The 13010-nt window shown below is 42.8% G+C and overlaps 2 protein-coding genes and 1 long non-coding RNA gene across 7 annotated transcripts in view; all 3 read left to right on the top strand.

Annotated features, from left to right (window-relative positions):
• The window catches only part of znf276 (zinc finger protein 276), a 48564-nt gene extending 43565 nt beyond the window's left edge, over nt 1-4999 (top strand). For all 4 annotated transcript variants that reach the window (XM_052060894.1, XM_052060893.1, XM_052060892.1 and 1 more), the window contains one exon: nt 4437-4999. In XM_052060894.1, the coding sequence (XP_051916854.1) occupies nt 4437-4665 (229 nt within the window). In that variant the 3' untranslated portion in view covers nt 4666-4999. The remainder of the gene's footprint in view (nt 1-4436) is intronic.
• LOC127597785 (uncharacterized) overlaps nt 1-13010 on the top strand; it is a 151558-nt gene that overhangs the window by 68821 nt on the left and 69727 nt on the right. The gene's annotated exons all lie outside the window — the stretch shown is intronic.
• vps4a (vacuolar protein sorting 4 homolog A) overlaps nt 9013-13010 on the top strand; it is a 29198-nt gene continuing 25200 nt past the window's right edge. Inside the window, exons 1-4 of one of the 2 annotated variants that reach the window (XM_052060938.1) lie at nt 9014-9229; nt 9594-9705; nt 9801-9945; nt 10033-10094. In XM_052060938.1, the coding sequence (XP_051916898.1) occupies nt 9209-9229; nt 9594-9705; nt 9801-9945; nt 10033-10094 (340 nt within the window). In that variant the 5' untranslated portion in view covers nt 9014-9208. Of the gene's footprint in view, nt 9230-9593; nt 9706-9800; nt 9946-10032; nt 10095-13010 lie in introns of both variants that reach the window. The other variant, XM_052060939.1, reaches the window with a different exon arrangement.

Genomic DNA, 13010 nt, shown 5'->3' with positions numbered 1-13010 from the left:
GATCCGCATATTAAGATCCCATCCATTTCCACAGCTATGACATTGAAAAGGTCTTCAAAAAAGTTCCTTTCACTATCTGGTGGAGCATATACATTGATTAATGTGGCCTTCTCACCTTCCATCATCCCTTTGACCACTATATACCGCCCTTCTCTATCCTTTATCTCTTTGTCAATTTCAAATTTCACTGAATTCTTCATTAATATAGCCACCCCTCTCCTATGGCATTCTTTAAATGAACTATAGTATGTACGGTATTAGTGTACCCATACCTTTTCAATTTTTCATGTTCTTGTGGCGTCAGGTGTGTTTCTTGTAAAAAAAAAAAGACCTGCATCTCCTCCTTTCTTAATTTTGTCAACACCTTCCCCCTCTTTACTCGGTTGTTCATGCCATTCACATTTAATGACACCACCTTAATGTCTCTATGTTGAACCATCAATCTTTTTGGAATATCCTGTATTTACCCCCATGTCACGGATCACAACATACATACTAAACACTATAACCGTAAAACATAAAAAATGTCATCATCAATCAAAAATTGAGCTTCCAAAGCATTAAGGGATTCCCTTTTCATATCCCCTTTCCCCTGTTGGTGGGTGGGGGGTAAAGCCTCTCCTAGTGAGAGGGCCCCCCTAGTGGCAGAGATCATCTCCAGTACTGATCTCCCAAGCTCACTACAAAAGTCCCAACAATTCAGTTCGAGAGCTCCCGGATTTGTAGATTTCTAAACATTCTTTAACCTTCTTCAGTGGATTATTTTGGGAAAAGAAACCCCGCCTATCAATCAAATTACATTGCTCTATATAACCTTCGTTAACACCCGAACATTCAGAGCCTGTCGACAGATTTCTAATTATTTCGACTCAGAGTTGCTCCCCCCTTCGAAAACTTTTAACAGCATCCCCACACAAAATTTGTTCTTTACTCACCAACCGTTGAACCAGGGAAATTAAAAAAAGTTAGGCGGATTCCAAAAGTCCTTTGAGAACAACCGCATTCCTGTCCGAGTTCTTTGTTCCGCAGCTTTTGTCCTTCATTCTCCTTGTCTCATCCAAATTTTCTCACAATTATCTCTTGGTCTTTGTCCACTTGCGCGCTGCCTCCAGTCTCTGTTGTGTCGTCGGGTTCTCTTGTCCAAGGCTCGGCACCTGCCACCCTCTCATCCGCATCGCCTCCGCCGCCTCCTGAGCGCTGTTGTATATTTTCACTCCTTCAGTCCAGTGGACCCTCAGTATGTCCATTGGGGATTGGAACCTAATTCCCTTCTCTTATAGAATTTTTTTAAGTCCAGCATATTCTCGACGTTTAGCCGCCACTTCTGTCACGTAGTCATGGTCAAAGGTCACTCTGTTTCCCTCCACTTGGGGCGGCGTTCGCCAGGCCGTCCTGAGTACGTTTTCTTCTCAGGATTCTCAGGAAGTTTACTATCATCGCTCGTGGTTATTATTCAATACTGGTTTTGGAGCTAGCGCTCTGTGCGCCCTATGTATCTCCAGTTTAATATCTTCGGAGATTCCCAGCTCTTTATGGATAGGCTTATCAACATAGTCGATTGTGGAATCTCCCTCGACCCCCTCTTTCAGTCCCCAAATTCGGACGTTGTTCCTCCTCGACCTCCCTTCCAAGTCGGCCACTTTCTGTTGGAGCTTCCTTTGTTGTTCGAGTGAGACAGTGAGACTTTCCTGTACCTCTGTACTCCAGTCCTCCACTTCACCTGCTCTTTCTTCCAGCATCTCAATACCCTTCCTTTGCACCCGGATGTCAGCGTTCACGGATTCGAGCTTTCTGTTAGTTTCCTCCCGCAAGTTTTCAAGTCCTTGTTTCATCTCCTCCATTTGTTTGGCGATTCTGTCCAATTTGCCATCCAAATGGTGTTGTCCCGTGTCCATTTTGGCTCTTATTTCTCCGAGTCCGCTCTGTAGATTAGCCTGCAATGCCGACGCCCAGGCAGGTTGATTGTCGATGTCGCGAGCTAATGCTATGTTAGCAGTAGCCGCTAGCGCCGAACCCCCTTCACCTTCGTTGTGCGTGTTTTCAGTCTGTTTCTCGCTCTTCTTCTTCTTCTCCTTTCCTTTTCCAGGCAGAGCTTTGTTCATATCCATCTTATCCTATGTTCGGATCGCTGCCTCCGTTCTTTTGTCGTTTTTTTTTTCTCCATTTTTTTGCTCGTACGACCGGGAGCTCCACGCGTTTGCAGCTTACCCTCTCGCTGTCATACCGGAAGCCTCCGGCCAGTGTCTTTCTTATGGTAGAGTGATGAGCACTTGTCCAAAATGAGGTCAGCGAGGTCTGGAGTTATTTGTATGTTGCTCTAGGTTCTTTTGCGATCTCCTGGATGAGTCGTCGTCACACTCTTGGAGTAATTTTAGCTGGTTGACCATGCCCGAGAATGTTTGGCACTGTTCCAAGTTTTCTCCATTTATGAATAATGGCAGTGAGAGTAGTTCGCTGGAGCCCCAGAGTCTTGGAAATGGCTTACTAACCTTGTCCAGACTGACAGATTTCAATAACTTGAGTGATATTAAAAACGGTTTGATGATTTGAAACCTTGTGTGGATAGATATGCACCTCCACCCCCCCACACACCAAAAAAAAAAAACTGCAATCAGGAGGGGGGGAAATACTTTTTCACAGCACTATATACAACTAAACTTTACTGGTCTTTATGTTTTAATCTACAGTATATTTTCGAAAATTATTTTTCTAGATGGAAGCTGTAATCATCAAAATGATTAAAATGTTTTTTAAAAATATTTCACTTGTCCCCCTCCGTTAGCCGTCACCTTACCGTGGTGTAGGGGTTTGTGTGTCCCAATGATCCTAGGAGCTAAGTTGTCTGGGGCTTTATGCCCCTGGCAGGGTCACCCATGGCAAACAGGTTCTAGGTGAGGGACAAGACAAAACACGGCTCAAAGACCCCTTATGATGAGTAAAATTAATGGATCTCAGTTTCCCTCACACTCCTCAGCCTCCCCGGTAAGGTCTATTCAGGGGTGCTGGAGAGGAGGGTCCGTTGGGAAGTCTTGCCTCGGATTGCGGAGGAGCAGTGTGGTTTTCGTCCTGGCTGTGGAACTGTGGACCAGCTCTACACCCTTAGCAGGGTCCTCGAGGGTACGTGGGAACTTGCCCAACCACTCTACATGTGTTTTGTGGACTTGGAGAAGGCATTTTACCGTGTCCCTCAGGGAGTTCTGTGGGGGGTGATTCAGGAATATGGGGTACCGAGCCCCCTGATACGGGCTGTTCGGTCCCTATACTGCCGATGTCAGAGTTTGGTTCGCATTGCCGGCAATAAGTCGGAATCGTTTCCAGTGAGAGTTGGACTCCGGCAAGGCTGCCCTTTGTCGCCGATTCTGTTCATCACGTTGATGGACAGGATTTCTAGGTGCAGCCGAAGCGTTGAGGGTGTCCGTTTTAGTGGCCTCAGTATTGCATCTCTGCTTTTTGCAGATGATGTGGTACTGTTAGTTTCTTCAAGCAGGGCTCTCCAACTCTCACTGGAGCGTTTCACAGCCGAGTGTAAAGCGGTTGGGATGAGGATCAGCACCTCCAAATCTGAAACCATGGTCCTCAGTCGGAAAAGGGTGGAGTGCCCTCTCCGGGTCGGGGAGGAGATCTTGCCCCAAGTGGAGGAGTGTAAGTATCTTGGGGTCTTGTTCACAAGTGAGGGCAGGAGGGAGCGAGAGATCGACAAGCGGATCGGTGCAGCGTCTGCTGTGATGCGGACGTTGTATCGGTCTGTCGTGGTGAAGAAGGAGTTGAGCGAAAGGGCGAAGCTCTCAATTTACTGGTAGATCTACGTCCCAACCCTCATCTATGGTCACGAGCTATGGGTCATGACCGAAAGAACGAGATCCCGGATACAAGCGGCTGAAATGAGTTTTCTTCGCAGGGTGTCCGGGCTCTCCCTTAGAGATAAGGTGAGAAGCTCGGTCATCCGGGAGGGGCTCAGAGTAGAACCGCTTCTCCTCCACATCGAGAGGACCAGATGAGGTGGCTTGGGCATCTAATTAGGATGCCTCCTGGACGCCTCCCTGGTTTTGTGTTCCGGGCATGTCCCACTGGCAGGAGACCCCGAGGACGACTCAGGACACGCTGGAGAGACTATGTCACCCAGCTGGCATGGGAACGCCTCGGGATCCGCCAGGAAGAGCTCGAAGAAGTGGCTGGGGAGAGGGAAGTCTGGACTTCCCTCCTAAAGCTGCTGCCCCCGCGACCCGAGCGGTGGAAAATGAATGGATGGATGGATGGATATTTCACTTGCCTGTTGTGAATCTCAATGAGTTTCACGTTTTGAATATCAATCCTGAAATCCAGAAGTTTTTCTTGGTGTTTTAATTTTGTGAGATTCATTTGTAGCAGCAATTCTAGAATTGTGTTGATCATTTTTAAAAGTACAAGCATTTCATTGATCACATGTTTTCTTACAGATGTGAGATTTGTGGCTTCCAGTGCCGTCAGCGGGCGTCGTTGAAATATCACATGACGAAACACAAGGCAGAGGCTGACTTGGAGTTTGCCTGCTTGATATGCAGCAAGCGCTTTGAAAAAGCCCATAATCTCAACGTTCACATGTCCATGGTCCACCCGCTGACTCAAACCAAGGTGCAGAAAGGAGGCAACCAGCATAAGCCACACACTGCATTCTCCAGCCATTAGAACATCATCATGAGTGGGGAGTCAATGCCACAAGAACAAGGCAGATGATGTGAGGAAGATTCACAACTCATGAAGTACTCGGGCCAAAGGGTCATACTCATGAGTATGGAGTTTTAGTTGGTTTAAATTGGACTGATGCTGTCGCTCCGAATTTCAATTTTGACAATGTCTATTTACCTCTACTATAATTTTCCAACCATGTATTCCGCTTTTTAAGCTAAGCAGATCAGCCATTCATGTAGTAGTGTTGACTGAGATCAGATACATCTGTATATGCACTGTATGGTCTGTACAAAAAGATGTGAAAGTAAAATGCAGATTTCTTACTCTTGCAGTGGTTTTTTGTTCGTTTTTTTGGGTCCCTAATATGTTTGTAGAAATGATTATAGTGAAATGATTATTGTGAAACTCCTCTGCAAATCATGTTTGCAGCAAGACATTTTTCACAACAGGGTTTTTTTCACTGTAGCAAATTTTATCTCAGATGTAAATACACACACACACAAACTATAGGTGTACTCTTTATTCCAATACTGTACGTAGTGCATAAATATGAGCATACACTCATTTGATATTGTTTGACATTAACATACAATTGTTTTATATTAGTCACTCCACTTTATCTGTTGGTTGAAAAACGTCATGTATCCTCTGTTATAAAAAGGAAGTTTCAATATCTATAATTTGATTTCAAACTTTACTTCTATAAAATGCACCTGAAGCATAACAGTACTGTCAGGGATGAAAGTCCTCCGGATTTTCCCGGAATTCCGGGTTTTTCAAATTTTTATGAAAATCTCTCCGGAGAATTGAGGAAAATTTGCCTAAAATTAATCCGGATATGAGTTGACAACATTGAACGAAGACGCGTTTGAGTTCGTCTCTTGAGTTTCAACACACTTGCTAAACCCCCGTGGAACGAATAAAAGACACCGTGGACCGGGAGCAGTGGACTATCTACTGCTGAGGCTCACTGAGCTTGAGTGGCGTCGCCACAACAGTAATACCCTCGCCTCGCATTCTCATGGCCTCGCCATTTCTCTGAGATTTCGAAATTTCGTCGAGAACGGAAGCCAAAAGGGTGCACGTGTGCACACAAAAGGAAGATTAGTCATTGAATTTCAAGTATTTGAATAGCGTTTTGTGTAAACTGATTTATGCGTGATCGGCCAGGTGTGTGTGTGTGTGTGTGTGTGTGTGTGTGTGTGTGTTTATTTATTTTTCCGGGATTTTCAGAAAAGTCCACTTTCATCTCTGTGTAATGATTAATATGTTACTGTATACAGTACTGCAACACCTTATGAATAAGTAATTAATAAATGATACCAAAAAAAGCACCCAAAAATCAGTTACATTTTTTGGGTATGTTTTAAAGCAGGGGTATCAAACTCATTTCACATTGTGGGCCACATATGGCCTCTGAAGATGTCAAGTGGGCCGGATTGTTAAAATTATACCATACACTGCTATAAATAACCAAAGTAATATGTCTCTCCTTCGTTTTGGTCTAAAGAAGCACAACAACATTAGGAAAATGTTGAAATTGAATGAACATATCTTTTACAAAACATTTCATGAAGCACCTTAAAATTTCCTTAGACAAATGTGCACTTTACTTTTATCATTCACATATATGCATTGCAACCAATACCACTGATTGTACAAAGGCACAAAACTTTAACAAGTACTGTAATTGGTATTGAAAAATATAGTCATGCATTTTAAGATTAAACGAGATTTTTAAAGAAAGGCATTTTTAAACCATTTACACATGTACATCTAAAATCTAAATGTATTTCCTGCCTACACCTTACAAACTAAGGAGAGTGCTCTTAAATGTTTAAAGAATAAAGTATTCACATGTCCTTGATAGCGTCTGCTGTGTTGGGTCTGTCTCAGTGACAGACTGAAACTGCTGTTGTCTTCTTCTCTGATCAAAACAATGTTGTCTTTTACTCTGATCAAAACAGTGGGCCCCCTAGCGCATACTTCACTAATTGCTCCCTATGAAAAATATTCATTCAGTGTCTTATGTATTTTTTTCACTTTTCAATGATCCTGCGGGCCTGATCGATACTCCTTGGGGTCGGTTCTGGCCCGCGGGCCATATGTTTGACATCTTTGTTGGAAAGCAACATTCAAATTTTCTATCTATTCGTAAAAAAATAATTGATAGAAAATATAAGTATTGATTTGTTAATTTTTAGCTTTTAAATTGAAATTTAAATGAACGATTTTTTAAATCAAACAATCCTAATCCCAAAGACACTTCATACTGTACTGTACTGTATAGCCAATGTACAGTTGTGCACAAAGAGGAAAAAAAGGGAAAGAAATCACGAAATTTACGATCAGCATTCACTTTTACTTACATAAATTTCTTGGATGATGTATTTTATTTTGATCACTTTTACCCTCTCTTCCAGCGACAGGGCTCCTCTTGTCTTAGCTGCTTGGCATCCAAAGGTCCATTTTGTAGCAATGCAACGAAATACTTCCTGAACTACTGAGCATGTGTAAACATGCTCACCCACCACAGCATGTGGTGGGTGCTGTTGCAGTTTCGGAGGGAAGCAGTAGAAGTCGCTGTTGGCTGAGGTTGGATTAGATTTATGCGGAAGGCTTGTTTTCGTTGTAGTGAATCTCGTCGTGAGGCAAGAGCAGAGAAAAAGATTTTGTATAACGGAAACAGGGAGCTTTTTCGTTGTGGGGGGAGCAGAAAAGTGGGAATGGCTTTCATGCATGAAAGGTTTTTCACACTTGGGGGCCGGGGGGTATTATTTCTGTCTATGTTTAGCTTATTGCTGATGACTCCATCCAGCAAATAATGCACCATGAAGCTTTAAACCATGTCCAAACCAATTGGCTGGAAAGCCTCAATGATTCATTACACTTTATTTCGCCAGATTCGAACATTCTTTTATAATACGGCACAAAAAGTATTTTGAGATTTCCACCGTACAGCAGCAACAGCTTATGTGAATCAGCATCAAGTAATGAACCATGAGCTGAAGTAAAATCTCAGTGATGCAGGAGGCATCATTTTGCCAGTCACGACAAACGTCTTCCTCTGTCTATGTTCACATTGACAGGCGTCTAAATGAACGAATGAGGTTGAGCTTCAGTGTCCCCCGCAATGCACCCAGCATCCACTCAGCGTACGAGTAAAGGTTAACTATCATCTGCATGAGTGAGAATCTGTCTCAGTGAGATGTTTAAGGCTAAACTCACGTCTGTGTACAGCACAGGTGTCAAACTCGAGGCCCGGGGCCAGATCTGGCCCACCACATCATGTTATGTGGCCCGCGAAAGCAAATCAAACATGTCAGCTTCCATGATTGATGCTTGCTAAAATCTTGCAAAATTTCGATTTTTCATATTTAATAAATAACATATATGGCAAGCATTTTCTTGTGACCAAAGTCCTCATCACAGTCACTTCAACAATTGTTGAATAAACCATTATTCTTGACTTCTTCATATGGTTTGACAGTCATAATGGCTCTCCAATGTGGGCCGCAACAAAAATGAGTTTGACACCACTGGTATACAGCAACAGCAAAAACACAATTTCTTTGACTACAACTTTTCATTTTGCAGGGAGAAATTATAATTTCCCCCACAACTACAATTTTAATTTTGCTCTGACAACAAAATTAATTTCCACACCTACAAGTTCTTTAGAAATGTATTTTTCACATAAAATTATAAATATTTATTTTACAAAAACATTATTGCTACAGATATACAATTACTGTATTCCTTCCATCTTCAAGTTGTTTTTGCAACAATTACAAATTTCTTACATTTCTTTGGTGGAAGTACAAGTTACTTTTGCACTGCATTTACCAAGAAACTTGTGCTCATAGCCAAAAATTAGTTTGAATTTCTACAACATTCACCTGATTTTGATGTAAATATCCTCAAATTAAATCTTAGACTCTAAGACTTAGAGTCTGCGCTTAAAGCACATCTTGACGTTTTCATTTCTAATCCTTTGTGGTGTTATACAGAGCTGACGTGCTGAAAATTAATTTTGTCAATGTCCAATACTTATTGACCTGACTCTGTATTTAGTCCAATAAAATTGTTATTTATGGTCAACTTTTAACATACTTCTGAACACCCCCTCCCCTCACTTCATGTGAAAAAAAGTGTATATTTTGTATCATTGTTTTACATTACTTACATTATACAATTGTGTGTGTGTGTTCCTTGACAGAAATGCAGGGACAAGAAAACCACCATTTTCGTCAAATGACTCGAAACATACAATTTTTCATCTTTTGTAGATTTATTTAGAAAATCCTTGTTTGTGTTATTCTTTTATTTTAGTATAAACCGGATGTACTATCGCTTTGTGTCATTGGTTCGGAGGTGGAGCGTTCGCTTATGATAGCTGACTGCGCTATTTTGTTATGCCAACATCAATGTATTTGTTGAATACACCGCACAGTTAATCCAAGTGTGCATTTCGTCACACATCCATCTTCGAAACTGTTGAAGAAATAAAACTGGACGGATAATAGAAGTGTGAGATGAAATGACAACGTCAACATTGCAGGTAGATTATTTTTCAAGCTAGCATGTCGTCACTTCGGCGTTAGCTAAACTAGTTACAGTTTGAGTGCGGCTAACAGCTGGCGCCAGAGTAAACAATCGACTTCAATCATCACCTAGATATGAAACAGTAGAGCCCATTAAATGCACGTTGCGTTATAAAGAATGTTGACAACGCTGCAGAGCACCCTCTTTTCTTTGACTCGTGTTCGTGCATCAAAAAGTATTGTTTTTGCATTGTCTGTATTGTACAGCTTTTTGCAACAGCATCACTGGATACTCTTGATGTAATTCAATAGCAAGCTGGAATCGAATGTGTATGTCTCTGTGTATCTTACGTTTCTTATTTGTCTCTGTGTTACTGTCAGAAAGCGATTGATCTTGTGACCAAAGCCACAGAAGAAGACAAGGCTAAGAATTATGAGGAGGCATTGCGTCTTTACCAACATGCTGTGGAATATTTTCTTCATGCCATTAAATGTGAGCAGTCGTGGTCGACCCATAAAGTTTGCATTCCAGTGGAGCAAGCATGCATTTATCTTTGTACTGTTGTCTGAAATGTGTTGCTAATGCAGATGAGGCCCACAGTGACAAGGCGAAGGAAAGCATTCGAGCCAAGTGTATGCAGTATTTGGACAGAGCAGAGAAACTTAAGGATTACCTGAAGAATAAAGACCGACAAGGCAAGCGGCCTGTGAAGGAGTCACAGGATAATGACAAGTAAGCAGTTATTCATTGGGCCAAATTAATTTCAAAATTCGAACTCTGAAGTTGACTCGAATATGTATTTTTGTTTGTTTTGTGCAGGAGTGACAGTGACAGTGAAGGGGAAAACCCGGAGAGAAAGAAGCTTCAGGAGCAACTTATGGGTGCGTGAATAATAGGTCCTCTGCCGTTTTCGTCACTTCCGCTTTTTATTTTATTTTATTTTTATTTTTTCATCTTGGTATATGTCACCATACATACAGTAAGTAAGCAGTAAGTCGGAATCGTTTCCAGTGAGGGTAGGACTCCGCCAAGGCTGCCCTTTGTCGCCGATTCTGTTTATAACCTTTATGGACAGAATTTCTAGGCGCAGCTGAAGCATTGAGGGGATCCGTTTTGGTGGTATTGCATCTCTGGTTTTTGCAGATGATGTGATATGTTGGCTCCTTCAAGCAGGGCTCTCCAACTCCCACTGGAGCGTTTCACAGCCGAGTGTGAAGCGGTTGGGATGAGGATCAGCACCTCCAAATCTGAAACCATGGTCCTCAGTCGGAAAAGGGTGGAGTGCCCTCTCCGGGTCGGGGAGGAGATCTTGCCCCAAGTGGAGGAGTGTAAGTATCTTGGGGTCTTGTTCACAAGTGAGGGCAGGAGGGAGCGAGAGATCGACAGGCGGATCGGTGCAGCGTCTTCTGTAATGCGGACGTTGTATCGGTCTGTCGTGGTGAAGAAAGAGTTGAGCGAAAGGGCGAAGCTCTCAATTTAGTGGTCGATCTACGTCCCAACCCTCATCTATGTTCACGAGCTATGGGTCGTGACCGAAAGAACAAGATCCCTGATACAAGCGGCCGAAATGAGTTTTCTTCGCAGGGTGTCCGGGCTCTCCCTTAGAGATAAGGTGAGAAGCTCGGTCATTCGGGAGGGGCTCAGAATCGAGCCAGTTCTCCTCCACATCGAGAGGAGCCAGATGTGGTGGCTTGGGCATCTGATTCGGATGCCTACTGAACGGCTCCCTGGTGAGGTGTTCCAGGCATGTCCCACCGGGAGGAGACCCCGAGGAAGACCCTGGACGCGCTGGAGAGACTGTCACCCAGCTGGCCTGGGAACGCCTCGGGATCCCCCGGGGAGAGCTGGAAGAAGTAGCTAGGGAGAGGGAAGTCTGGGCTTCCCTGCTAAAGCAGTTGACCCCGCGACCCGGCCCCGGATAAGTGGTAGAAGATGGATGGATGGATCTTGGTGTAAAGGATCATTTTCTACTGTTCATTTGAATGCATAACATGCTTCTTGGCTGTTCTTAAAAGGGTGCACTCTTGCTGTGTCATTGGGTGAAATAACAATATCAGGTAAGAAAATAACAATACCAGGTGAGACAACAATTGCTATTTCTTTCGGATTCCGAAAATAATTATGCACCAGGGCCCAAAGATGGAAAGAGTGTCTTTAAACAGCAAGTGAAGTGGCTGAGTAACATCTCCCGTGGAAACCTCCATGGCCATTCCATAGTTTGTGAGGGGTGGGTCGAGAAGCAAAGCCAAATTGATTTTTTAAAAAAACTGTTGTTGTAATGTACTTTTATAAAATTAAATGTATCAGGAATTTGTATGTTATTTATTTGCTCTACAAAGAACTAGGAAAAGTATTTTCAATTGAACTTTGAATCATTTAAGCTTTTAATTTTTTCTCGTTTGCTATTGTCATCTGCCCTTTATAGCTGCAATGTTTTTGACAGAAATACTAACAATAACTGCAACATCAGGGTGAGCACAAAAGTTATTTATGTATTTCTTTTTCACTCACTCTATCCGTGCAGGGATAGAACGATTTGAACGATTTGGTGAATTAATCTTTTGAATGATTCTTTTTAGTGAACTGGTTTTAATGATTACCTTCACTAAAAAGAACTGCCGTACCCAATACTAACTCCCTTAAATGCTGTCACTTGTTTTGTGTGTGTGTGTGTGCGTGTGCGTGTGCGTGTGCGTGTGCCTGTGCGTGTGCGTGTGTGTGTGTGTGTGTGTGCGTGTGTGCGCGTGTGCGCATGTGCGTGTTTGGGATGTGAATCTCACCACTGAGGACGATTCGATACACATCTCGATGCACTACCAGCGATGCGATACTTAAACGATACATGGAATTTTCTGGCAACACGATGCGATATGTTTCACCGTCTTCGCGATGTGATACGACGCGACATTTAGTTCAAATCATTGCGATCCGATAAGATACAGTGGAATTTGTTGTGATATTGTGCAATTAAACATGATGCAAATACGCAAAGAAAAAAAGTTAAAAAAAAGATGGAATTCAGTATTGTATTGCAAAAAGTAGATCGCTTTATTTCTTGAAACAGTAGAACGTGTAAAACAACTTATTTAAGCCCTTTCACAATTGGGTTTTGTGCAAAGAAAATGTGAACAATTTGGCACCTGAGACTCACAGCTATTGCTGTAGTGTAAACACAAACAGACTACTCACTGAGTGTCTTATATGAAATATCCATCTCCATAGGACAGGAAAAAAATACAATTGAAACAATGTGGCAGTCACAGCCTCAAAGCTGCTGTATGTATTGTAGCGTACACAGACCACTCTCACTGAGTGTCAAAATGAAATGCCCAAAAGAGTCATCCATATATAGTTTTTCCTTGCGCGGTCACAGTGAGCTGCAAGGGGACCCCCAAAATAAGAGGCGATTTTTTTCTGATCCTGACCTGTGTCCAACAAGGAATGGACGGGGAGGGGGCGGGAAACTTGTCGGTGATGTGGTGCCATCGTTTTAAGTGGTCTGCATATTTGTGGTGCTGCGTTGTATGGCTTCGTAGTGCGACATTCTTTGCAAATTACGGAGCTTTTATCAATCTTTCCGTCTTTCTTTTCGAAGCCGTAGTATTTCCAAACATAAGATCTGAATGTTGCGGAAGCATTAAATACAGTAGTTTCCTCGCTTGCGCGAACTTCCATAGTGTTTCGCTAGTTGTGTTCTGGACTGTATGTGACGCACGGCTACCGTCCGTATTCAACACAAAACGCAAAACAATGATGGTGCATTCATCGCGCCTAGGAAAGGGCAGATACGTGACGTT

The sequence above is a fragment of the Hippocampus zosterae genome, chromosome 3 (genome assembly GCF_025434085.1).
Source record: "Hippocampus zosterae strain Florida chromosome 3, ASM2543408v3, whole genome shotgun sequence".
NCBI lineage: Eukaryota > Metazoa > Chordata > Actinopteri > Syngnathiformes > Syngnathidae > Hippocampus > Hippocampus zosterae.
Note: the sequence above shows the minus strand (reverse complement) of the source record. Positions and strands in the feature narration are given on the sequence as shown.